We start from the raw sequence: 27,390 nt of genomic DNA on the forward strand, positions 1-27,390 counted from the left end.
CCTAGCCCACCTTTTCAATCCTTGGGTAACGTGTGTATAAGAGATCCTACTTCCCTGTCACCTGCAGCCTTCAGGTTTCAGTGTTGGAGAGGACCATGCTGAGCTGGCCTGTTGGGCAGCATTTTTCCCCAGGGTGTTCAGAGGTTGAGCCAAAGTGGGTCTCTGTCCTCTTTCACTTTTGCTAGATCTGGAAACCTAGACTGCTCCACAGAAGAGTAAAATAGAGAATAGTATCAAATTGTGTGTAAAAAAACAAAAAAACAAAAAAACAAATTGTGTGTGTGTGTAAAACTTTGATCCAGTCACCTTGAGATAACCATTTTACATTCTTCCACAAAAAATGCACTGAACTTAATTGGATTGGAATGTAATAGGAGGAAAAGAAAACAATGTATTACTGAAACTCATATAACTATTATTAATATATAACCGTTACTTCAAAAAGAAAAATAATAGACCCACCCCTCTAGGAAATTTTCCTCCTCCCGGGGGATCCCTGGGTGGCTCAGTGGTTTAGCGCCTGCCTTTGGCCCAGGGCGTGATCCTGGAGTCCCGGGATCGAGTCCCGCATCAGGCTCCAGGCATGGAGCCTGCTTCTCCCTCCTCCTGTGTCTCTGCCTGTCTCTCTCTCTATGTCTATCATAAATAATAAATAAATAAATATTTTTTTAAAAAAAGGAAATTTTCCTCCTCCCAAAATTAACCAATCATATTAAAAGCCCTCTGGGGCTGGAGGGGGTGGGATGGATTGGAGTATGCAGGGATGATGCCCAGGAATTTCCCAGAATGCTCAGGTACTTGGCTCTGCATGAATATCATACAGATGAATAAAGCAATTAGAGGTATAATATAATGTGAATATAGGATTAATTTCCCCTTTTAGCAAATAAAAGGCTTGCACTAAATAATTTCTTTGAATTATATGTAGTTTCGGGATATAACTTTCTTTCCCCACCTGAAAAAAAGCAAGGCCCAAACCATAAATGATGGCCATCACAGATTTGTTCCTCTGCTTAAAATTTGGATGAGGAAAGTCAATTATGATTTTATATTCTTTTCTTTTAAAGATTTATTTATGTAAGCAGCCTCAGTAGCTTAGCGGTTTAGCGCCGCCTTCAGCCCAGGGCATGATCCTGGAGACCGGGGATCGAGTCCTGCATCGGGCTCCCTGCATGGAGCCTGTTTCTCCCTCCGCATGTGTCTCTGCATCTCTCTCTCTTTCTCTTCCTCCCCCCCCAATCCCGTCTCTAATAAATATAAAAAAAAAAGATTTATTTATGTATTCATGAGACGCACAGAGAGAGAGAGGCAGAGACATAAGCAGAGGGAGAAGCAGGCTTCCTGAGGGGAGCTTGATTCAGGACTTGATCCCAGGACCCCAGGATCATGCCCTGAGCCAAAGGTAGACGCTCAACTGCTGAGCCACCCAGGCGTCCCCTTTATGTTCTTTTAAATGAATGCTGCTTTGCTGTTATATTTACTTGCAGTATTTTCTTTTAATTAAAGTTTATATATTTAGGGACAACTTTGGCATAATCCTGGCTGGAGAGAGACACTACTTCAGTGTTCTTTTGGAATACCTTTGAGCTCTATGATTAAATAAATGAAGGTGACATATATATATATATTTTTTTTTTGGTGAAACTGTGTCTTTTTTTTTTTTTTTTTTAAGATTTTATTCATTCATTCATGAGCTACACAGAGAGAGGGAGAGAGAGACAGAGACAAAGGCAGAGGGAGAAGTAGGCTCCATGCAGGGAGCCAGACGAGGGACTCGATCCCAGGACTCTAGGATCACGCCCCGGGCCGAAGGCAGGCGCCAACCACTGAGCCACCCAGGGATCCCCTGTGTCTTATTTTTAATAGGTTTCTTTTGAGGACCTTTACTTTTTTAAAGGCATTCATAAAAACATTAGATTTCAATGTAGTGATCCTTCTGGGGGGAACAAAAAGGATCAAGGCATTATATTTTGACAGAACAATTCTGTATGTAGACTGATTACAGTTAGTTTATTTTAAATGTGTCTGGTCCAGTACTAGCAGTTTTCATCTTGATTTTTGAATGCCTACTGCCCAGAATTAGTACATGACACATAATACATGCTCAATAAATACTGAGTGTTGAATGAGTGAATCAACTTGGACTCAGAATTGTACTCTGGTTGATTACAGTTTGAAGTTTGTAGATACATAGATATCTCCTTGAACTTGTCTCTCATGCAAACACAGGGCCGAGAGGGCAAAGACAAGATGAAAAATGCTCTAGTGATTAAGTAGAATGTTCGCACCATTCATATGAGCATGATTTTTCCTGATAGTGAGTTTTCACTTTTATTTATTCAATTTTAATTTTTTGAGAGAGAACCTTTTAAAAGATTTTATTTTTGAGTGATCTCTCTATGCAACATGGGACTAGAACTTACCACCCTGAGATCAAGAGTCCCACACTGTACTGACAGAGCCAGCCAGGAACCCCAGGCAATTTTAATTTTAGCAACTTTGATTAGTATGAAAATTTAATCTCCGAATAGATTGATGAAAGGCTTTTTTTCTCCCTTTTTTGCATTACCTCACCACCTTAAACAAAGACTTCTTAAAGCATTATTAAAAGGAAAGATGCTTTTATTCACACTTAAGAATGAAAGGTTCCTAAATAACTGATGATTGGGTGAATGCAGGGTTTATAAATCTTTTTTTTTTTTTTTTTAATTTTTATTTATTTATGATAGTCACAGAGAGAGAGAGAGAGGCAGAGACACAGGCAGAGGGAGAAGCAGGCTCCATGCACCGGGAGCCCGATGTGGGACTCGATCCCGGGTCTCCAGGATCGCGCCCTGGGCCAAAGGCAGGCGCCAAACCGCTGCGCCACCCAGGGATCCCTGAATGCAGGGTTTATAATGAAATTTTCATACTCCTCTTAAAGGTACAGGCCTCCCTTTCCCCCCCTCCATAAAGATAGGTGGGATATGGTGATTTATAATGAGGTAATTCTATAGAGGCATTTTATTGAATATTTAATCCCAGGAGAGATTTTTCAGATGGCTGATATCCCAGAGGCAGTGCTCAGAAAACAATTACACCTAACTTGTTGGATCCGTTCACTCTTCTGTGGCATGAGTCTAATGTTTTGATTTAAAAGAGGAACATGTATCTTCCTTGAGTAGTACCAAATTATACTATGGTTCTTTACTCTGGCATATAAAAATCTATGACATGCCAAAGGGAAAATCTGATCTATTGGAAGTGAGTTGAGAAAGCGAATGACTTAATGATTGGATAATAAATCCTTACCAAGTAAAAATAACTAACTAAATAAACAAATAAAAGAAGGACATGTTAATGTTCAGTTTCTAGCTATAACAATAATATTTTATTATTAAGTTTCAAATCACAGAAGCTGTGATTTTATAATGCTCTGCTTGCTAAAGAACAGAATTCATCCTAAGCAAGACCATTTTGTACTCTAATATTAAGACTTATTTCCTGATGGGACAAAGGAGAAGCTGGTCTGATGTTGGGCCCAGAGAAGAATATCAAAACAGCAGTTTTGTGGGTCAGAGTACTTGACAGCATCATTTTAAGTGAGTGTAAGTATATTTAGTGTGGAGTGATAGGAGAAGCCCAGGTGCATCTCAGGGTTCATGCTAACGACCTGGGGAACCCTGGGAGACCTGAAACTTTCTCTCTCATGAGCCCAAAAGGAGACAGTATAATTAATACAGTGTTTGGAAAAGCATGGAATTTGGGTTATATTGATTTTACTCAAAGAGAAGAGAGGTTGTTTTGGTTTTGGTTATCTCTTAATTGCATTGTATTTACAAGCTGTGTGACTTTGAGCAAATAATTTAAGTTCCGTGATCTTCAGTTTCCTTGTGGGTACGATGGAAACAAGGCTCTCGAGAGGAATAAATGAGCTCTCACCTCATAGCACCTCTTTCATAGGAGCTGCCACTAAGTGGTCCACCACCTCCTCCCTCCACTTGATTGTCTTCAAACCCCTAGCACACAAAATAGCTTTCAGATTTCATATTAGCAAAATGTAAGTCTGTGTTTGAAAATCCAGGTCAGGGAAGGTCTCTTCCCAATGAGTTTCTTAGAATGTAAGAAGGTAGCTTTAAAGAAATTAGACACACCTGTAATACAATCTTTATCTTAGTGCACTTGGAATAAAATAAGGACATTTGCTTATGAATTTTGAACTCTATTTATTCCAAAATCCATTATATCTATTACCTGTTTCCCTTCTTTTTTTTTCCCAGGAAATTCTAAAACATTGGACTCAAATGTTATTGTCAGGTTTCATTTCAAATTTTAACCAGTTCTCAGTGTAATACATTTAGTGTTCTCACTTTTTAAAAAGTCTCAAGATGTTTAGAATATACAACTTATTATATACAGACTCTGTTAACTTCTTCCTACTTTGGTTTCAGTGATTTCAAAAGAGCTATTTATTTAAGTTGATACTAATTTAATTCCTCTTTTTTTGAAAATTCTTACATTATATTCTGTTAAAAAAAAAGACATTGTTATTTGGTGGTGGAATTCAAATGTTTTAAGCTATGAGTTCAACCCTTGTGAGCATTGTTACAAAAATTATATAAAGATTTCATTTATTGCATTTTTTGTTATCCTATAAGATGAATATATATTTAACTTAAAACTAATCGCCAGTGATTTCGAAAATGTTATCTATACTAATTTATAGTTTTGTTTTTTTTTTAGCTTTTCCTGTTTTCAAAACTTCACATAAAGTTTTTATAAGTTACTCATTTCTCCCAGAGGATGAGAGCATATTTGAGGGTTCATACAGTGCTTTTGTGATAAGAAGGGTGCCCTGGGCCAGACAGCAGAAAAGCTGAAATGTGTCCATATAGCAGAGATGGCAGGAAGACCAAAGAAGAATTTGCGTTGGTCCCTCCCAGTTCATTTATTCTGGCAAAATTCCCAGGGTGGTCTCAAAACAGCTCCTGTCAGGGAAAGTACCATTCTGATTTCCAGGGAAAGCATTATGACACATTAGCCTTACATTTTCTTGTTGTAGAAAGTTTGGTTAGGAAGAAAAATTATAAATGAAAGGCCATCTTTTAAAGTGATTCATTGACCTGTCCTTGGAAGAATCACGAGTAAATGGGGAGTGTTTAGTGGGAAGTGAAAAGACCCATTTGGTTTGGGACGGGACCCTTGGGACCCCTGCCGGACTCGTGGGCTGAGTGCAGACAGCCTTGGCAGGCAGAGTGTAGACAGCCTCCGGGTGGAGCCCTGCCTCTACACAGGCAGAGGGGTGAGGTCATGATTTCCTTTCTTGATTCTCTTTAGCCATGAAATTTGTTAAGAATGTTATTCCCAATTCACTGAGTTACCATCTTCATTGCTTCAAATTCTCTGGATTCAGAACTTTTTAACTAGGTTATCCTTAACATTAATATCCTACAATACAATTTCTCAGTTTCTATGGAAAAATGGTCTTATCACTTTTATGATAGGGGTTTTTTAAGTTATCAAATTTAAAAGTTCTCAGTTTTAAGATGACATCTATTCATACTACAAAAACAATACAGTGTTCATGACAGTTTGTGAAACAGAGAAAAGTAGACAGAAAAAAGTAACAACTTCTGATCCAGTCACCTTGGGATCACCATTTTACATTTTCCCAGAAAGAAAACATTAATCATAATTGTCTGGGATGGAATGTAGTAGAAGGAAAAGAAAACACTATGATACCAAAAGCATTATTGAAATTCAAGTAACTTTCTTCAGAAAGGGAAATTTGGTTCCTGCAAGATGCTTCTTCTTTTCTTTTCTTTTCTTTTCTTTTCTTTTTTTTTTTAAGATCCCAGGACCCCCAGGGTCATGACCCAGCCCAAGGCAGATGCTTAATCACTGAGCCACCTAGGCATCCCCTTGTAAGATTCTTCTAACATTTAAAATATATGTGTAGGCACATTTTGTATTGTGTTTTAAAATCTTTGTTGATTTTAATCACCTTCTATCTTATGCAAGGCAGTGGCTGAGATTATGGGAGGAATTGCTTACTGTGTAACTCTGTAGGTGAAATATTCTTGCATGGGTACTTGTGATTCTGTTCTGGGACTATGCATTAATTGCATTATTAATAAATTAATAATACCAGCTCCTGGCATGTAGCTTTTTCTTATTTCTTCATCATTTAAAGATAGAGATTAAAAGGAAAGAAGTATATTTCTTTTCCATAATGTTTGGACAAGACCTTTAGATCAGATCTCTAGTGGTTCAAGCAAAACAAAACAATCTCATTCTCTATGACTCTTGGCTTTTGCCTAAATATGATTTATAAAACTGTGAAGTGTTGCTAATCTTTAAACAATACCAGAGGGATATGATTTTCCAACACCCTTAATACGTTTGACTGTAGAGCATCACAGAACACTTAAGGGTAAGTGTTTTGTGCTCTTTCTTGCAAAGGACTGTCAGCAAAATGGATAATATAAGAGTCAAGTGGTCCAAAATAGAGGAAAATAGTTTCTTAATTCAAAAAAGTTGCTATGAGAAATGTTTCTTTTTCTCTAAGGGAGAATATAGGCTAAAGCATTTTACATGTGTGCTTGCTTTTCATAACCTTTGTAAGTGCCCACTGAAGAAGGGAGAAGTAGAATTCTTACAGTTGCCTCTGTATTTTGAAAATCAGATCATCCTGAAAATGAATATCCTAAAAGACAATTTCTCACTTTTTTATGGAAACTTGGTCATATTACTTTTATGGCAGGGATTTTTAAGGTTATCAAAGATCTTCTACACAGCCCTTAGGCTGTGATTATGCTGTGTTTCAGTCCTCATTCTTATGCTTTGTATACATGAGTGCAATTGCTTTTATTTCATATGTACTGTTTAAACATATACATCAGATGCCAAGCCCTTTTCGTACCACATCACATTTCATTCTCACAGACCTCAGTGGGGTTGTAACTACCCACAGTAATTAACAGACCCAAAGTCACAGTTCCTGGTTAGAGGTGAAAGCAAGATTTTCACTCAGTGTGACTCTAAAATCTGTGGCGCAGTCAAGAGTCCCAAGGCTGTGCCAGGGACAGGTGACCCCCCAGGAGCTGTGCCATGACAGCCTAAGTTCCTTGGTTGAAAATGAGATTACTCAGCACACTGGCTTTTTACTAGGAGCAGTTGGTTGTAAATGAGAGTATCCTAAAATCTTTTTTTTTTTCTCCTTAAATTTTTTCTAGGGAAGCTTGGATGTGGTTCTCTTGGGGTACATTTTAATGGTCTCATTGCAGAGGATGATGTGAGTCTCCTTGCTGCTGCTTTGCGGATTCAGGTTTGTTTGCCACAGCTCTTTGAGAGTTTTTGAGTTGGGAGCTGTAATTATCATAGTTGCTAACATTTGACAAGTATTTTCTGTTGAGCCGACACAGTGTTAAACACCTAACACACAGAATGTCATTTAATTCTCACAATAGCCCTACAAGATAATGTTGTTCCCATTTGGTAGATAAGGAAATGGAAGCTTAGAAAAACTTGCCTTTCGTTAAATGACAAGGGTGGGATGGGGACCCAAATCAGGGTCTGTTGTTAGTTATCTATTGCTGTAGAATAAATTATCCAGAATTTTGCAATTTAGAACAATAAACATTTATTATCTCACAGTATTTGTGGGTTAGAGATTTGGGAGCAGCTCAGCTGTATGGTTTTGGCTCAGGATCTCTCATGCAGTTGAAATCAGGAGGTCAGCAAAAAGGCTTGAGTGGGGCCAGAGCCTCCACTTCCAATATGGCTCAGTCACGTGGCTATTGACAAGATGCCCTAGACTGTCACCATACAGACTTCTTAGTAGAACTCTCATGATGGGGCAGCTAACTTCCCCCAGATTGAGTGATCCAAAGACGGAGGCAAGGAGGAAGCCGCAGTAGGTTTTATGGCCTAGCTATCCAAGTTACCCATCATCGCTCCCCTTTTTCCTCCTGGCTAGAAATAAATCAGCAGTCTAGCTCACATTCAGGGAACGAGAATTTGACCCACCTTTTGAAGACAGGAATATTCAAGGTTTTGTGGACTGCTTTTCAAAGCACCACCATCGGTATGACCCAAAGCCCAAGATCTCCAGCTTGCTACCACGCCGGCTGTGCATTCTGCTAGTGCTGGAAGGTGATGAGGACTGCTGGCAGTGATGTTCAATATCAGGAGAGAAACCTGAGCCTGTAATTTCTGCCGCAGTAGAATTAAACAGAAGCAACTTTTAGTTTCTTTCCTATATACGTGGTGTATACAGTTAAAACTTTTTACTTCCACAGGTGCCTGGCTGGCTCATTCAGTAGAGCAGGGTCATGAATTCAAGACCCACAATGGGTGTAGAGCTCACTAATAATAAATAAATAAACTGCCCCCGCTTGTAAAAAATAAAAATAAATAAAAATAAATAAAACTTGTACTTCCAAATGGAATATAATACCTTTCTATAAGGATTGGGTGTCGCATTTTAACCTAAGCCAAATTTTATTTCTCTGTCTCTCTTTGTGTATCATCATTTCACAATTCAATGTTCTTGTTTTATTATACCAACTGTAAAAGGATTATACTCAAAACAGTGTTGCAGATTTTGAAAGCTGGGCGTCCAAGCTGATCATTCATGCATTCTCCTATTTCTCTCATTGTTCTCTTCTGAGATGAAGAACACACTATAATTTTATTCTATCTTGATGTCTTTAGTGAACACTTAACCTATTTTAAAAATACCTATGTCTCACATTTTCCTTTTTAAGAAAAACGTACTATGCTAATTGCATGTGAATAAAATTGTTCCTGGTATTCACTTGGATTATTGTGCAACTTTTCATGACATAACATCCCCAAACAGTATTTTCATAGTTGTAGATACCTACCCTGTCAGCCTTTACTGGTATAACATGCTTTCCTTTCTGTCCCTTAAAGAACATGGTCAGTAGTGGAAGGAGATGGCTACGTGAACAGCAGCACGCAAGGTGGAGACTTCACTGCTTAAAACTCCAGCCTCTCTCCCCCGTACCAAGGTATTCGCGGGATTTGTTTATAGTGATGTCAGGTCACCAAAGTGCCTCAGATGTCCAAAGTTACCCTTTGGGTGGGGGCATAGCTCGTGGTATTATAGCTTTGGTGGTGGACAATTTTCTCTAATCACATTGCTGCACTAGTTTTTCTGTCATTTAAGTCCTAAATATTAAATGATAATGAACATGTTTACCATATTTTATCAGTTCTAGTATGTATAGAAAATATCCATATTTTTTCATTTCTGAAGTCAGTATGCTCCTTACTGTCAACAGCATATCCTATATTAAGTGGCATCGTTTTTTTCTTCTTACTGATCTATAACATAATGGTGTCTTATAGTTGACAAAATATGGTAATATGATGTTTAGAATATGCTTTTCAGTGTAAAAAATGCCCAACTCCTCTGTCAGCTTGGTCTTCATGGCCAGGTAGGTGTCTACCCTAGGGGCAAATGACCAACCAAACCAAACACCATTCAACGTGGGAAGTGAGTTCAACTTTCCTCAGAACATAGTAATATCTATTATCTGACTACTCTGTGATACTCCAGATGGATATTTTCTTCAGAATAGCATTTAATGAAGTGCAAACTATATATTCTCTGCATAAATTTGGAAATACGTAGTGCAGGAATAATTCATTAGATAAGATACCAGAGCCAGAGAAATGCATTTTCCAGCTTCATTGTGGGTCCCCCTGGCTGCCCTGACTCCAGTGAATTGGCCTCACCCTCTTCATCCAGGGTATGCATGATGCTGTTGGAAAACATTTCTGGGGGATCCCTGGGTGCCTCAGCGGTTTAGCACCTGCCTTTGGCCCAGGGCGCGATCCTGGAGTCCCGGGATCGAGTCCCACGTCAGGCTCCCGGCATGGAGCCTGCTTCTCCCTCCTCCTGTGTCTCTGCCTCTCTCTCTCTGTCTATGATAAATAAATAAATAAATAAATCAATCAATCAATCAATCAATCAATCAATCTATCTATCTTTAAAAAAAAAAAAAGGAAAACATTTCTGTAGTAAAACCTCTAGGAATTGACTAACATCTCATTTCATTTCATTCATTAGATCTGATCCATTTCCTTGAGTCACAGCTGAACATTCATGGCTTTATTCTACCCACCAGGCTGTGTTTTCACCCCTGAATAGACTGAACATTGTAGTCATCTTCTGTGTTCGTTAATACATAAATTCTAGAGAACGTTGTTCTTTGTAATGTCACCCCTGTTGTTGTGCAGTCTGTTTCATCAAGTATCTTAATTTTTTGAAGTTACTTACGTTGTTAAAGGACTTCAATTTTTAAAAGTAAATGAGTATGTTCTACTTACAGAGAACTAAAAAAGAAAAAAATTGAAGTGGACCCTGCCCAATTATGTACCAAAGGCTTTGCATAAATCTAAATAAATTCCACTTGGGGGTAAGAAGTGTTTTAGTTGCTGAAGTAAATTTGACTTCTGAGGTACTAGAGGAAGAAAGGCAGGCTGACTAATTTCTAAATTCCTGAAAAATCAAAACAATGTCACTATCGCTTTTTAGCTAGTGAAGAAAAAACTTGGGAGGTTTTCCAAGAGTCAACTCTCCCATTTAGGAGATTTGGGGAGGAGAGAAAGAAAAAAAAGATGCAGACAGGAAGGCAGAATGAAGGGGACCATAAGCAGTGAAGGGAGAAGGGAAGAACTGGAAGTGGCAAGGCTGGTGTGGCTGGGGAAGGAAGCACAGAGCTCAGCCCACATCCAGGTTGAAGCACACTCTCCCTCTGCAAGCTGCCGTGGCACACTTCAGAGAAGTTCCCATTGGAAGTAGGTTCGCTGTTACCGCTTGCACCAAGGTCAGACTTCCATGGAGTCATGGAGGAGAACACAGAGTCATGTGAGGGCTTAGGGTTGATTATCAGCAGGAGCAAGAGAAAGGAAAAATCAGAGCAAGGGGCCACCTGCTAGTGGAGACTGCTATACCCCAAAATAAGGTCTCCAGGGTGAGTCAGGGCACTGCTGTCTTCTCAGATATCAACCCTGATGACTGACTGAGTCTGACACCTGCTCTCCCAAGCTCTGTCTGTGTCTGCCAGGTCTTCCTCTCAAACAGGTGGTCAGCCTGGCAGGTGGATGGACTGAACCCCCATTAAAACCAATAGCTGAGCTCAGGAGCCCCAAAAGACTCTCCAGGAAGTTCAGCACATACTGATTTCATAGCACTCCTGGAAGATAAACAGTGGTGTTCTCTTCTTGCTGGTCAAACGGAAGAAATTTTTTGCCTGGTGACACTCCAGAGCATCTAAACTTTTCCTGTGTCTGAAGTTGAGCTTCAAGCACTAGGTCCTTTTACTGACGGTTATGCAATTAATAAAATATTTTGAAATACGATTTTGGATTTGAAGTAGGAAAAAGAGAGGGAAAGTATGGACACAGATAAAACAAAATAGCATTTCCACATTTCTGAATCGCCAAGAGACACATGAGGCTAGCCCAGTAAGCGCATTATGCAATAACCCATCTATTCATGGTTAACAAAGTCAGTGATGACCCACAGAAAGCACTCTACTCTACAGTGAACGTACAGTTCTCTCCTATAGTATTGGTATTATCTTTGTACCTGGGCAGAATTCTGTGATCTTCATGAGTTTTTAAGAGTTGCTTCTCTAAAGAAATGTTATTTTTCATGCACGTTAATTATTAGCAGTTGTGCTCAATACTGCTTGGGAGAGAGGACCACAAAGCAATTGCTTTGCTTGAATTGTTGGTGTGGCGTAGGGCTGTTTTCACTCCAGCAGTGACCACCTAAGCTGAGGAGCACTTGCCTCCTATGTGTTTTCCCCCCAGTGATCTTGAGATTTCAAGAGCACAGACTCCAAAAGCCGTGGATGTCCTTGCCAAGGAGATAGGATTGCTTGCAGATGAAATTGAAATCTATGGCAAAAGCAAAGCCAAAGTACGTTTGTCCCTGCTGGAAAGGTTAAAGGATCAAGCAGATGGAAAATACGTTTTAGTAGCTGGGTAAGACTACTTTGAAAATCTATTGTACTAAAAAGGCATGTTTATAAAAGTCTCTTCCCTATTTTTACCTATCATCACACCCCTCAAATTCATCTGTTTCTCAAACTTGATATTTTTGTGCATTTCACTTGGCATTCCTTCATTTGACATGAGGTAAGTTTTCATTTTCAGTGCAAAACAAATTAGTCTCCTCCACAAAATACAAAGTATAACGAATTCCTCGTCTAGTATTTTTTATTTCTTATATTGTGTTTTGATCATCTTTGTTCTGTCTTGGATTTTTCTTTTAGTTTCTCGTGATAAGAATCAAAATAAGAATTGAAAGTAAAATATTTTTAACTGAGTTGGGTACATGTGTTCTACTCAGAGATAACATTTTAATGGAAAATGTACAGATAATTGTGTGAAACTAAACATTTTCCTGTTAATATCCTAAATATTTGTGTATTTGCATTGTCAAAGTTCATTATTTGTCTCCTCTTGGATTTTAAAATTAATATTGGGCCATTTTCATTTGTGTTGGTCGTTTTATAAAAGACAAATGCATAGTTTTTGTGAAAAGGAGTGTTTGTTTTCCTTCTTTTTTAAAAAAGAAATATGTTCACTGGCTGAAAAATGACAGAAAACAAGGGATTTAAAATATTTTTTCAATGTGACCTGAGGGAACATCAGGAGACCATAGAAATTCCTTTGTTGTCTTGAAATTTCATTGCAGTGACTTATTGATGATATATAGGCCAAGGCTTAAGACACAAAAATCTGTTTATTAACAAGCAGAGACATTTCTTCTAACTGGACTTGACTCTTGGTTAACTATCTTTATATATTTAATTATTAATGTAAATGCCTTGCTTCTTTTTCTGGTTTTAAAAGCCTTACACACTCATAAAGCTATTCTAAAATGCAGAAAACTATAAACAAGAAAGTAAAATATCCCAAATCCTACCACCCAGAGGAGGGGGCTGTTAACCTTTGAGACCATCTTGTCTTTCATAAATGACATCATCTTCCAAGTGCTGTTCTGTTCTTCAACAGCATGTTGCATACCTACCTCACTCCATCTGAGTCAGGACAGAGCTGGGTTATCATTTTGTCTGACTGCATATCATTCCGCTGCTCACATCCTAGGTTCTGGGGGCAGGGGCATTAAAAATGCCTGAGATGTGGGTGGATTCCATTTCATCCATCTTTCCAGACTGTAACACACTGGGTGGCTCAGTAGCTGACAGTTCGTCGTGCTTTTAATTCTCAAGCATATTCAGGTCAAAAAGTGATTTGAAAATATCATAAGGATGTTCCACATTTATTTAACCAACTCTCTGTTGATGGGCGCTTAAATTGCTTCCCATTTTTGGACACTATCAACAGTGCTAAGATTAACAGCCTTGAGCATGCTCATTTGTGCACTTGTCCAAAGACCTCCTTAGGAAAAATCCCTAGAGGTTTTAAATTCAGCGTTTTAAAACTACAAGTAAAGATCAAATACAATCTGTATCACCTCTTTAATAGCCAAATTTCTTCATATTTCTTTCTCTCCCTACCTCCCCTCCTCTGTCACTCTTTTATAAAGATAGACAACTAGGGCTTTCAGAGTCACTTGGTGGCTGTGGTTTCAAAGAATTCATACTTTGTTGCCTGTGGCTTAAATCTCCTCCAGGCTTCCAGGCTCAGTACAGTTGGACTCCCCGTCTTACTAGGGTCCTTTCCAACTTAGGACCCCACCCCTAATGTCTCTGTCACTGAGCTACAGGGATGCTCTGTGCTGAGAAGAGAGTTGGCCTCGCTACAGGCACCTTCTGGGCCAGATCCATGAAAGGAGCCAGCTGACTTGGGGAGTTGGTTGGGGGACCCCTGGGTCCCAGGGTTTGAAGCACACATGGAGTGTAGTATTGCTTTTCTGGAATGTGCTTAATACAAGTTTTGTTTTGTTTTGTTTTGGTTTTTCAGAAATAAACTCTTGGACATTTAGAACTTCAAAAGTAAATTTAGTATTTTATCCACAAATTTGTTTCCTTTTTTCCAGGCTCTAAGTGATCTTGGTAGGTGGATTTGCTGGTTTTCTCACCCTGCTTAACATGGGAAGACATAAGGAAAACTCAGGAGGGTGGGTTCTCAGGATACCAAGGAAGACTCAAGCAGTAATGTTCCATATGGAGTGGCTGTGATTTACTCTTTTGGGTGCTTGTTATTACTGGAAAAAAAAAAAACACAGTCTACATGTGGCCCTGCCCTTAGTTGGGAATGCAGAAGTGATACTTTAAAACAAAAACTCTGATGGTGTTGTTATCAGATTCCTAACTTGAATTCATACTGTCAAGGGCTGGCCTCCAGCCACATGCTGGAGAGTGACAGCTAGTCTGTCCTAGGATTATAGCTGTGTGTTGGTCCATGCCCATAGAACATTGCTGCTTGCCCCACCCTGTCTCTTTCTTTGCCAGCATTTGTATATGCATCTGAGCTGAAGAAGCCAGGTTGTCATTGTCAATAGAAATGAAAGGAAACCTGAATTCTCAAGTACAGATTTAACCCCAAGAGATAAACAATTCTTTCTCTGAAATGGTGGTATATGTTCCTTACAAAACAAAGATCTATGAAGAACAAAAATTAAATTGTGTTCCATTCAACTGCATTGAAAAAAATGCTGTGAGGGTAGGATTTCGAGACATACCTATGTCTGTAGGAAAACTTGAAGAGTTTTAGAAAATATATACCACACTGTGTAACCCACACAAACAACTGTGTGAGTTTAAGTGTGTAAACTACCTTTTTAAATCTAACCTTTTAATAGCTGGATGTTTGAGATCAGTTTAAAACACCAGACAATCATTTTATTTAAATCTAAAATGAAGGGGTGCCTGGGTGGCTCAGTGGTTGAGTATCTGCCTTCAGCTCAGGTTGTGATTCCGGGGTTCTGGGATTGAGTCCCACATCAGGGTCCCTGCAGGGAGCCTGCTTTTCCCTCTGCCTATGTCTCTGCCCCTCTCTCTCTGTGTCTGTTGTGAATAAATAAAATATTTTTTAAAATCTAAAATGAAAAGTTCATTTCCAATAAAGACCACCTCCATAGTTTTACTTTTGGCCACATTAGTTAAGGAAAGTGACAATTGACAAACCATTACACATGCTATCCCTACTTCTTCAGAAACAGAAAGGACCCCTCCATTAACTGGGGAATTATTTCCTTTTCTGAAAGATTTTTTTTTTTTTAATTCTGGAACTTATACTGGCTTACAGAATAAAAATTTAACATAATGAAAAACAAAAAGGAGAAAATGAAATCTCATTACTGAGAAGTGTTAAAACATTTTTTATATCTCCTTCCAGGATTTTCTCTATATGTATCCTTTTTACACATTGAGATCATGCTATAAATACCATTTTGTGTCCTGCTTTTGTTTCTGAATGCTATAACATGAGTGTTTCCCCATGCTTTAGCAGAATTCAGATACTCAAGTCTTCAGGAAACCTAAACAATATATTTGTGGTTGTACATTTGAACTTAAGCATAAATGTGATTTAAATGTGTCAACAGTAGAATTAAAATATAAAACAATGGGATTTTTAAAAATCTTCTGTTAATAACCCAAATGCAGAACAGATTAATTCGTTTTAAAAGCTATTCTTCAAACTTTAGAATTTCTCAAACCATCAGAATCATCTGTATTCCATCAGCTACACATCGCGTGGTATTTACACCTATACATCACTATATTTGCTTTGCCTGATGAAATGAAAAGTATTGGGAATTGTTCAGGGAAATCTGCCAAAAGAATCTTAGGGGCTCTTGAGTTTTACATATTTTCCCAGTTACACTAATGAAAAGGAATTTGTTTGAGAACTTGCCGTGGAGTGCAGCTGTAGGGCATTGAATGTGTGTGCAGGCTCCCATCTCCACTGGCCCTTTACCGATTTCTGTGCAGAAATTTTTAGAGCTGCTCTGAATTGCTCAGACAGCAGTTAAAAACAAAGCCAAAATTTATCTGTGAACAGACTGAATATCACATTAAAGAATAATTAAAATCATGCACATCACTTTCTTATACATGTAGAATGCCAAATACCTCATTTGATTTTTTTTTCCTTTTAATATTCCAAACCATTCCTTTGGTACATGTAAAAATAACCTTTACTGACTTTTTAAAGATTTTGCTTTTCTGCCTTGGGTAACTATTTAAATATCTGTGAGTTTTTTGCTATTTGCACAACCTGAAGAATAAAACAAAGGTATTTAGAAGATACCACTACTGGCTGGGCCTTTGAACTGTTCACATCAGTCAAATGTGATGGGAAACACAATCCAGTGGACTATAGAATTTGTTGTCAGGAATAAAAGCCTTTAAAAACTTTCCAGTCAGGAAGATGCCTGGGATGAGTGATTGATATATTCATATGCTGCTTGAGCATGGTAGGTTTGGAGCGCATGGTTAGAGCCTTGGCTCATGACAATAATACTGTTCTTGACTCAGATTTTGAGACCCATGCAGTTTTGCCACTACAACCTGCATAAGCAATCTCTTTGACGTTGGAGTAAATAGTACACTTCTTTAAGCATGTGTCTAAACTGTCACAGAGTACAGTAAATTGTACTATAGTCAGCAGTACACATATTTGTCTTAGAAAAGGCATCTTTGCTTTGTCAAGCATTTTTTTTGCTCATGTGTGCCTCGAAATGCACTGAGAATGGGTGTTCTTCACCTCAGTGAACTTGTTGACTGGTTAGGCAGGGCAGCTGTGTCACAGAGCTTGTAATGATACCCTCTGAAAAGTTACGTAATACATACATATAGGGGCTCTGGGTGTCTCAGTTGGTTAAGCATCTGCCTTTGGCTCAGGTCATGATCCCGGCATCCTGGAATAGAGCCCCACATCAGACTCCCGGCTCGGCAGAATCTGCTTCTCCCTCTGTCCCTCCCCCTTCTCATGCTTTCTGTCTCTCAAATAAATAAATAAAATCTTTTTTAAAAAGTGATGCTTTGGGGTACAGAGGGGAGGAGATAGAGCTGCAGGGAGATGTTAAGGTAGAGAACTAAAAACCATAGTTCCCTCTCCATAAACTCTAAGCTCTTAACCAAAAAAAAAAAAAAAAAAAGAAATTAGGTTAATGTTGTGCTCATTGTTTTCTGAGTCAACTTGATAATTTTGGGGTCAGAGTTAAGGAGAATGGTACTACAATTAAACCTAAGTCTGATATCAAGTGTAGGAATGAAGTAAAATACAATTTTTATTGTAGCTCTCCTTTTATTGCTCCCAATAAATACTTCCTGCTTTTTTTATTTTCCTGAATTGTATTAGTTGGCAGAAAGCTGAGCAGTCCTGTGTTTCTAATTAAGAATTGGATGGTTAGCTGAAGTTTTGAGGAGGTCATCTCTGGGCGTGTCTGCTTTGGGCTGTCTCCAGCAGCTATGTTAGCACATCCTTGGGAATGAAAATGTAATTCTTCATGTGACATGCTGAAGTAAACCACCTATTCCTTTGCAAACAGTAAATGGTTGGTACAGTACTTAATCCACCCTATCTTTGATACCACATTTTTTTTCTCAGGCTATCATAAGATCGTGATGCCTGTGGTTTACCAACTGCTTTTATTCCTGCTGTGCTAAGGAAAGAGAAAGTTGACTCAAAGGGTAAACACTTTCTTGTAACTGAGTCTTCACATTGACCAAGTGTCAAGTGGTTTGAGGAGTTTGATGTTTGCTTCACCTGGCGTGTTTAGGTTGGTGCACCAGCTGCCTACGGGAGCCCTTGTTGCTGTGTGTAGTGATGCAGGGCCCTCACCCCGCAGCATGTGTCTCTGGGCCATGTGACTCTGTGCGCACTTCCTTGGTTCCCTTCAAAGACTCCCGTGGCACACCCCTGCCTCATCATCGTGTTCTCTTTTCTGCTCCTTCTGAATTTTCTTTTGCTTTCTTCTGACTGTTCTTTAAGAGAACATGTTCTGGACCATTCTGTCCTTAATCCCTCTTTGTCCTGTGTTTCCCCTCACTGATTCATCCTTCCTATTCCCATGCTTTAATTTGCTAATTAGTGGTTAACAGCAGTTACAATTTCTATCCATAGAAATAACCTAGAGAAGCCGGGTGGCTGCCTGGTTTTGATATCCAGATCTACTGCTCACTAATTGTGTGGCCCCGGGTGAGTTACTGAGATTTCTTATGCCTCAGTTTCCTCATCAATCAAATGAGGGTAGCAAAGAACCTAAAAAATGTAAAGAACAGAGCCTCACATATTAACTATGCCAAACCCACCCTCAATTTTATTTGGCTAACATTTATTCATTTGCCAGGTCACAGCTTAGGTGTTAACTTCCTCTATGAAGACTTCCCTGATACTCCAAATCTAATCAGATCCTCCTACCATGTGCTCTCATAACACAGTCTCATTGCCAACTTTCTGAAATACATGTTTTTCACTTTATTTCAATTGCCAGTTGATCTGTCCATATCTCCCATTATCCATAAGCTCTGGGAAGGCAGAGATGGGATCCAACTTGGTCATCATTGTGTCCCCAGGATCTAGTGGCCTGACACATAGTAGTACTTAATAAATATTTCTTGAAAGAAGGATTGATTGTATTGCTGTGGCGGTCTGAGGTAGTTGGGGATGATGATATATCTAAGGGCTTTACTTCCTTGGAGTTATACCACTAGGTTTTATAGGTCAGAAAACTTTGATTATGAGTTTTGTTGTGATTGAGAGTCCTGTACAACCTGACTCATACCATCTAACTCATTGGAGACCAAGTTGTAAACCAAAATGACAGTTTTTAAATCTTATAACAGTGGCTACAGCATGCTAAAGAATAGTTGTATGGGTCCTTACTTGGGAACATCACAAACACCCATTCTTTTACTTAATGCTGTGATGGTGTAACTATTATGTGATGCTTGATTTTGTAGGGTGTTGTAGTCAACAAGCCCCTCCAGAGCATTTTTGATCTTACTGTGCTGAGGAGTGTTGGACTAAATCTTTCCCAATATTTGAGGAGCTATTATATGAGAAGGGATTGAGTTTAGTATGTTTGACTCTATGAGATCAGAGCTACAGGAATGCAGACATCTCTTCTTTAGGACAAAAAACTCTCTCACTGTAAACATTATCTGGAAATGAATAGGCTATCCTAGAATGGGCCTCCGTCATTGTTTGTGTTGAAACTAGAAGGAAAAAAAAGAAACATGGTGGGGACAAGCCCTGAGTGCTAATATCTAAAAGGAAATGAATGAGTGGGGATGATGGGATGCCTTCCAATCCTGAGACTCTGGCCACAGATCACTGAGTAGGCCTTGTGACCACATTGTGCCCCCAGTAAATGGCGCTAGCAGAATGAATGCCAAATCACCCATCAAGAAGAAATGACATGTCTTAATCATTTAAACCATTTGATGGGTAATTCTATGACATTTTGTGAAGCTGATAATGCTATTACCACTGAGTAACTTTTTCTTTTTTGGTCTCTTGCTGAAGGTGTGTCTGTATTTTGGCTTTAGATTAAGCGTGGCCTGTGTGATGTGGGTAGACCATAAAGATCCATGAAAACTGAAATACTAAGTGAACTTGGGGATGGCGTGTTCTCTACCATATCCTCTGATTTGGTTCTGGCACCTTAGATTGATTTGCATAGGTTGTTTGGGAAATGTTATTAAATTCTCACTTTTTTTTTTTTCTTCCCCCAAACCAGGATCACACCCACCCCTCTTGGTGAAGGGAAAAGCACAGTGACAGTTGGGCTCGTGCAGGCATTGACTGCACACCTGAACATCAACTCCTTTGCCTGTCTCAGGCAGCCTTCTCAGGGACCAACTTTTGGAGTTAAAGGTACTCGATGTAACAACTGGTACATTTTTCAGAGCAAAACTTTGGGCAGAGAAGTTTTGTAAGAACATTATCAACAGATCGGGAGCTAAAACCTGTCGGAGGAACTGGTGTATTTCATCACTATACCCCCTTCCACACTCAATATGTCGTGCTTACCCCACAGCGGTCCTTGCACAGAGGGAGCTGCAGTGGGGATTTCAGCCAAGCCTGCCAGGAAGCCCATTTCCCTGGGTCCCTGGAGCAGTCATGGACCCGAGCTCACCCTTCCAGCCTTCGGCAGAAATCTTCTAGCCCATCAGCACCTTTTTTGCCAAGCCATTTTGCGATTCTTCCATTCGTATTGGTGTCTTACCATTCCTGCCCCAGAGAAAGGTCTTCCCCTCTACACAGTAAGAGAGCTTTTCCATTGGGCCCTAGGGCTCATCCCGATTTTGCTGTCAGACCTGCAGAGCTTTAGAAACTGACCAGCTATGGACCGAGATGTGGTGAAATTTCTGTCTGTCTGTGCTGGGCTGCCATCTGGCAATTTCACATTCACTATTCTTTCTCCACTGATTTATCATGAGGTCATTCTTCAGCTCATATTACAATAGCATTTATTGCTGCAATTACTATTTGTTCTTGGCACTTTGTGGTATTTAGCGGTATTATATTTATGTTACTGTCACAGATGTTAATAAGTCCTAGCTCATTAAGTACTGGTAACTCATAGAATGTCATATATTATGCAGTGCAATGAACACAAAATTCGGAAAAAGAAGACTACGGTTTTATTCGTGGCTGTGTTCCACCACTGTGTGACCTTTAACCAGTTGTAACCTCTCTGAGCCGCATCTGTGAAAGTGCAAAATGGTTTATAGTATCTGGCTTCCTGAGTTGTGAGGACCAAATGAGATAGCATATAAAAAAATACGGTACACTATAAAATGATAGGACACAGAAGGTATCACTATTGATTTAAGGAAGAGAAATCTTTTTAATGTACTGACTTCACTATTTTGAAGGATAGCATAGCAAATTGTAACTATTGTCTAAAATCAATTGTCCAAATTTTACAATGTCTTAGTTCAGAGTTCACCAGATGGATTTTTTTGAACAAAGTTTTCTGATACTTAAAGCATGTGCAATTTAGATAACACAGAGCCACACAGATCTAATAATAAATTAATAAAATAATCCCATATGTGCTGTAATGACATTTGCTATATTATTTTACCTTTTTTTAAATCAAGAAACTGAAGTCCTTAAATTGCATCTTTGGACAAAATAGACTTTTTTCCCTCCTTTATTTTGCTTTGATAGATAGTTTTTTACTACCTGTTGTTTCATCTTGGGGATGCATGCCTTCCTGCTAGGTTTGGGGAGCCATATCCCTAGGGCCTTGTTCATCCTGTGTAGCTGTACTTGGTGAATGATTTCAAATGTGCCTGCTCTGTTGTTTAGGAGGAGCTGCGGGTGGCGGATATGCCCAGGTCATCCCCATGGAGGAGGTAAGGACTCAGTGAAAAACATGTCATGTGTCACTGTTTTTCCTTCCTGGAACCTTTTTTCTGTGCCTCATAAACACGGGCCCACAGTCCTTTATCCTCAATCCCAAAGTCCTAAAGGCTCTGAAAACCATAAATGTTTACATGAGTTACAGTGGTGAGACCTCATGGTTATGAGCTATGTAATGTCTCTGCCATTTGGTGTAAATGTTCACATATTTTGCTGTAGATTTGATTAATGGATATGGACCTAGACCCTGCTTGGGGTGTGGTATTAAAAACTTAGAGGTATATCATTCTGTGTTTCTAAATTACCAAAAATCCTGAACCCCAAACCCCACATAGCTCCAAGGCTTCCGGATGAGAGAGTGGAGACCTGTGTCCCAATCAATCATCAGTTATACTGCCCAGTACAGGGAGGCTTGGACTCCCCCTTAGGCAAAGTGAGACTCCAAATGAAATAGTTCCAAAGAGAAATGGGCAACAGGGGCCAAAGGTGTCCCTTTTTAGTTCTCCAAGGACTCCTACCCTCTGCATAACCATCCGGTTTTGCCCTGCATCTGATCACCGGCCCAGGTCTCATCACTTCTGCTCTCTGCATCAGCCCTTTGGTTCTGGTCCCAAGAAATCTTCCCCAAACCCAAGTTGAGCTGGTTGCTTTCCTGTCTGGTGTCTTTCAGGAGTTACCCTGTCACTCTGTGTGCCACAGTGTCACATGGCAGGTCCTCGTGTGCTTCTCCTGTTCCCCCTTTCCCCCCGCCTGCCTCACTGTCTGAGGTCCCCATGGGCCACCCTCCCTTTTAGCATCCCGTCAGACTCCCTGCAGACTCTGGCCCGGTCATCGTTTCTTGATTCCGAGACTGGGAGCATTCTCCCTTCCTGTTCTGCCCTCCCTGCTGCAGCCAGTCCTGTAGGTTTTGTTCCACCACCCCTGGTCCCCTCATCTCCTGTTTTTCTCATTCAGTTCTGGAGGCTGTAGTGAGTTAGAGGCTATAGTCCTAGCACTCAACACGGTGCCCAGCACACACTGTTTGTTGGTTTGGTTGAATGAATAGGAAAGGTGTTTACCTATGAAGACCTGAGTATCAGGGAAGCTATAGGGAAAATTTGGATACTATTCAAGTATTAGGGGTGGGGAGAGAATAAATAGTGTGAGGCATTGCTGAAAAAACAGCCCCAAGCCTCCCATCAGAACGGGGGTGAGTAATATTCACAAGCCAGGAAGAACCAGAGCCAGGAGGCCAGGTTGGGGATACGGAGTACAAAGAACATGCCCAGGGGAATGGCTCAGGAATTTCTGCGCAAATAGTCAAAGGGCATTGGTGTCCTGCTGTCATATGGCATCAGCTGCATGGCTCAGACTTGGGGCAAACTTAAGGCATATGATAGTTGTAAGTGCCTTATGATTGTTAAGTAAGCCAAAAACAATCAGGCAGTGTGTTCCTTGAATTAGAAGACCTTCCATATCTTCTTCATCTCTCTATCCCCAGCTCTGAGCACAATGCCCGACACTCAGACCGTGTTTGTTGACTAAGTGCATGAATTGACAATGTGTCTGAAAGAAACATAATAAATAATCATGGGAAAATGTTTGAATAAGTTCCAGATGGGTTGAAGAATTGAAAGTGAAAATACCAAGACTTGAAGGGTGAGATGGAGCCAGAGTTGTACAGAATGGGGGGAAGTATTCCAGGTAGTAGGACCTGCTCCGGGTCAGTGCTGAGACAGGAAGAGGTTTAGTATCTTCTGGGAACAAGAGGCCACCAGCATGTGTCAGTGGGTGACCAGAGGTGAAGCTAGTGAAGTCTAGAAATGGCCAGGGGTTAGCTCTTTCAGGCTGTGAAGTTCATGGCCAACAGCCTGGATATTATTTGACTATCATCATGGTCCACCATTGAAGGGATCTTGACAAAGTAATAATATGATGTAAATTGAATTTTATAAGAATTCTCAGGCTTCTGAGCGGAGAATAGATGCCTAGAAGTCCAGAGTGGATGCTAGCAGTCTAGTAAGGAAGCCCAGGGGAAAGATGGTGCTGTGGCCCAGCATGGTGGTAGTGAGGATGGAATCGGGGGATGACAGTAATATAAGACGTGTTTGCAGAATTGGATGTGGGGTGAGAAAAGGGGATGATATCCAGGATAGTGGGCCGAGCAACTCTAGAGTCATGTATTGAAATAGAGCATAGGGCATGGGACACCTGAGTGGCTCAGATCTTGATCTCAGGATCGTGAGTTCCAGCCCCACATTTAAAAAAAAGAGGGTGGATCAGAAATGGAGGATGAGGGGAATAATGGCCATGAGGTAGAAGGTGTGGTGGCAAAGGCATTGTGGTCAGAAGAAGAGAGGCCTGTTTGGGGCCCGTGGACACCCCAGTGGGTATCAGATAGGCAGCAGGAAAGAAAAACAATCTAGTTATAACATGGGAAGGATTCAATAGAAACATCAGAAAAGAAATATTAACTAACCAATGATTATTTTCATTAATAATCAGATTAATCTACATTAAAGCTACTATCAGTTATTTGACTTGTCAAACTGACAGATTTGGATATTTTTTTAAGTAGTAATAATAACACTAAATTTTAGCAGTGAGACATTGAAATACATTTTTACATACTGCTGGGAAGCATATGTTGGTAAAACTTTCCTGAAAGGCAAGTTAAAATATAAGTGCCTTAAAAACAGTATCATACCTTCTGGCCCAAATAAATCCATTTTTAGTTTATCCTAAGCAAAAACTGGCTGTGTATGAAAAGATTTAATTTTTAAACTATTTTCACACAGCTTGTAGCATTAAAAAAAATTGGGGGGGAGCGATCTTAAATATCTAATAATAGGATATCACACAGAGTATATTTTGAAGACTATTTATTGATGTAAAAATGCTAGTAATATTAACACTAAGTATAAAAGCTAAGATGTACAGGTGCCTGGGTGGCTCCCAGTCTGTTGAGTATCCATCTCTTGATCTCAGCTCATGTTTTGATCTCATGGTTGTGAATTCAAGTGCTATCTTGAATAGCATAACACTAGGGGGTTATGCTCTTGATATTAAAAACTATAAATTTTATAAAATATACATACATAATTCATATTTTCTACTAGTCATATATTTTAGGTTATAAAATGAGGTTTTAACTGATCAGCTGGTGTTTGGGGGTGGTACTTCAAACCTTTCAAAAAGCAATTTGGTGGTATTATCAAGATCCTTTAATCCAGGAACCACACTATATGGCTTATTAGCAACTAATTGAAAAAAAATTATTTACGTATAATCTTTATAATTGTAGCCTTCTTTGCAAAGATGAAATTTTGGAAGCAATTTAAATATGTAGACACAGGAGACTGAAAACTTTTGGTACATCTACTCCACTATACAGACCCTGTGAACTGTAACTACATATGAAAAAGACTATTACATTAAAATACATAGTAAGAAGTTCCTTAAATGAAAAGTTACTGAATGAAAAGTATTGTAAGTATGCTGAGTCTACAAATAATAAATATGCATGCACATAAGACTAGAAGGAAAATAACAGAATAGGGTTTTGAGGGTGATGAATTTTTTTACTTCTCGGACTTTGTCTTATTTTATATTATTATATTGTTGCTGATTTTATTCCCTGCCTGGTTTTAAAGTATAGTTGATATGACACTATTTTCTAAATCATAAAAAGAATGTGTGTAAAATAAGGAGATCAATCATTAAGTCCATCAGAGTGTCTCACCCTTAATCCAGGAGTGAAAGATGAAAGAATTGGTGGTGAGATAGTCCACTTAAGAGTTCTTTGTTGTCAAGTGGAAAACTCTTGACATTGAGTTTTTGATTTAGTCTATTTTATGGACTTCACTCATTATGAGGGATGTTTAATTAGTGCAATAGTTTATTCGTACTTGTCCAAGGCCAGTAGAATGAAGTGTCCATGTCATTTATAGTTCAACCTTCATTTGACTGGGGACATCCATGCCATCACCGCTGCCAACAACCTGCTGGCTGCCGCTATTGACACAAGGATTTTGCATGAAAACACTCAAACCGATAAAGTAAGAAAATTTCCTTGTTGGCCATTTTGGGCATCTTATCCTGGGATTTCTGGATTCCTAAAGGGTTCATGGGAAAACTTTGATGTCTGTAATTTGTATGAAATTGTATTGAACATTTTGTGAACTCTCCATGTCCTTATTTCTTGGGGAGAAAATCCATGCTTTGGTCAGATTCTCAAGGGAGTTTATGACCATTGCCAGTAGTTGGGTAAATTATGTGAGTTCTATTATTTAAGGCAAATTTTCTTTGAGACAGGATTTTATTTATTTTTTTAAAAAAGATTTTATTTATTTATTCATGAGAGACAGAGAGAGACAAAGAGAGAGCGAGAGGCAGAGACACAGGCAGAGGGAGAAGCAGGCTCCATGCAGGGAGCCTGACGTGGGACTTGATCCCGGGTCTCCAGGACCACACCCTGGGCTGAAGGCGGCGCTAAACAGCTGGGCCAACGGGGCTACCCGTGACAGGACTTTAGTGATTCAATCTCTGGTCTGTACTAAGGGGATTGGAAAGATCTCTTTTTAAGACTGTAATGTTACGTGTAGCCCTTCTAGATGTGCTGAGACAGAGATTAGACCCTTTGTTGGGCTTCAGGTGCATCCAGCTGATGTAAAACCCACACCTGATAGGGGATTGAGTACCAGGTGCTAATTCCTCATAGACCTAAGATGTGGATAAAAGTGGAACTTTCTGGCATATTTACAAGGGTCCTGACTTCCTCTAATTAAAGTAATCTCTTGTGAGTTCTTGAATCCAAATATAGATAAATATTAATTTAATGGTTGTGAGGCTATGTAAATCAAGAAATATTTATATTTACAAAGTCTTTGCAATGTGCCTTATTTCAGATCTAGTCAGATTTATTAAAACGATAGAACTTAAGGCTACATTGTTTATATTACCCAGGAATTTTAATAGGGTCTCTAATCTAAACAGTTGGGTTATAAATGTAATGAACTTTGTCATATCCTGTGACTTATCCAAGTCTTAGTTGGCCCTTAAACTTTTGTGGGGTTTTATTTGTGTTTTGTGTTTTTAGGCACTGTATAATCGACTCGTTCCTTCAGTGAATGGTGTTCGAGAGTTTTCAAGCATTCAACTTGCTCGGCTGAAAGTAGGTTTATAGTTCGTTGCTCTTCAACAAGAAAATAATCCTAGAAACAAATCAGAAAAATGATCAAAGCCAGCAATTTTAAACTCGATTTGATTTGGGTTTTTAGATACTCTTTGGGGCATTAAACTCTAGAGACAGAACAACATAACAGAGAGAAAAGAACCAGAAGCCTGAGATATGGCTACACCAAAGAACAAGTAGGCAGATTATTCCCCTTTTGCGTCTCAGTCCTTTCAACTATAAACTGAGAGAACTGCTTTGCTGACCTAGAGTACCCCAATCAGCTGACAAATCAAATTTCCAAGAGTCCTTCTCTTTCATGAATTTTCTTCGATTTCTAGGAAATAAGATCTAGCCTCTGAAAACATACCTGTATCAGGTTTTACTACAGGAAGATGCTAAGGTTTTACTGGTAGAAACAATCTTAATTTTTACCCATATTATCATTTCCTTGTTCTATCTGTTGTTATTCTACTCATCACATTGATTGCCCCTTGCTCTTTTCATAGACCAAAAACTAACTTTAATGGTATAAGTGATGGCCACTGGTTGGTGATAATTGATTTAAGAAACTCAACCCTCCCTGCTTCTTCCTGAACCAAATTTGGTTAACCAATTTGTTAAGAATACTGTATAATATACTAACCTCAGCAGCCACGACCTATATAATTTCTGTTGGCATTTGTACTTTCAGATTATTTTCTTATTCTTCATTATGAATTTTCTTAGACTGTTTCCTTTACAGAAATAGATGCACTGAGAGTTATAATGGCCTTTTTTTTTTCACAGTGAATTAGAAATAACTTGTTTTAAAAACATAGGCATCAACTTGAGTTATTGGTATTTGTATTTGAAAGAAGAGTTAATGAACTGGAACATCAATTATGTGGACAGCGGTTTATGTCCCTTCTGAAAACAGCACATTT

General features: G+C 39.2%; 1 protein-coding gene across 1 annotated transcript in view; it reads left to right on the forward strand.

The window, feature by feature from the left end:
- The window catches only part of MTHFD1L (methylenetetrahydrofolate dehydrogenase (NADP+ dependent) 1 like), a 188,127-nt gene that overhangs the window by 30,505 nt on the left and 130,232 nt on the right, over positions 1-27,390 (forward strand). The window contains exons 9-15 of the mRNA XM_041744611.1: positions 7,215-7,306; positions 8,917-9,014; positions 11,830-12,003; positions 19,679-19,815; positions 21,259-21,305; positions 25,242-25,349; positions 26,390-26,464. Of these exons, the coding sequence (XP_041600545.1) occupies positions 7,215-7,306; positions 8,917-9,014; positions 11,830-12,003; positions 19,679-19,815; positions 21,259-21,305; positions 25,242-25,349; positions 26,390-26,464 (731 nt within the window). The remainder of the gene's footprint in view (positions 1-7,214; positions 7,307-8,916; positions 9,015-11,829; positions 12,004-19,678; positions 19,816-21,258; positions 21,306-25,241; positions 25,350-26,389; positions 26,465-27,390) is intronic.

The sequence above is a fragment of the Vulpes lagopus genome, chromosome 2 (assembly GCF_018345385.1).
Source record: "Vulpes lagopus strain Blue_001 chromosome 2, ASM1834538v1, whole genome shotgun sequence".
Taxonomy (NCBI): Eukaryota; Metazoa; Chordata; class Mammalia; order Carnivora; family Canidae; genus Vulpes; species Vulpes lagopus.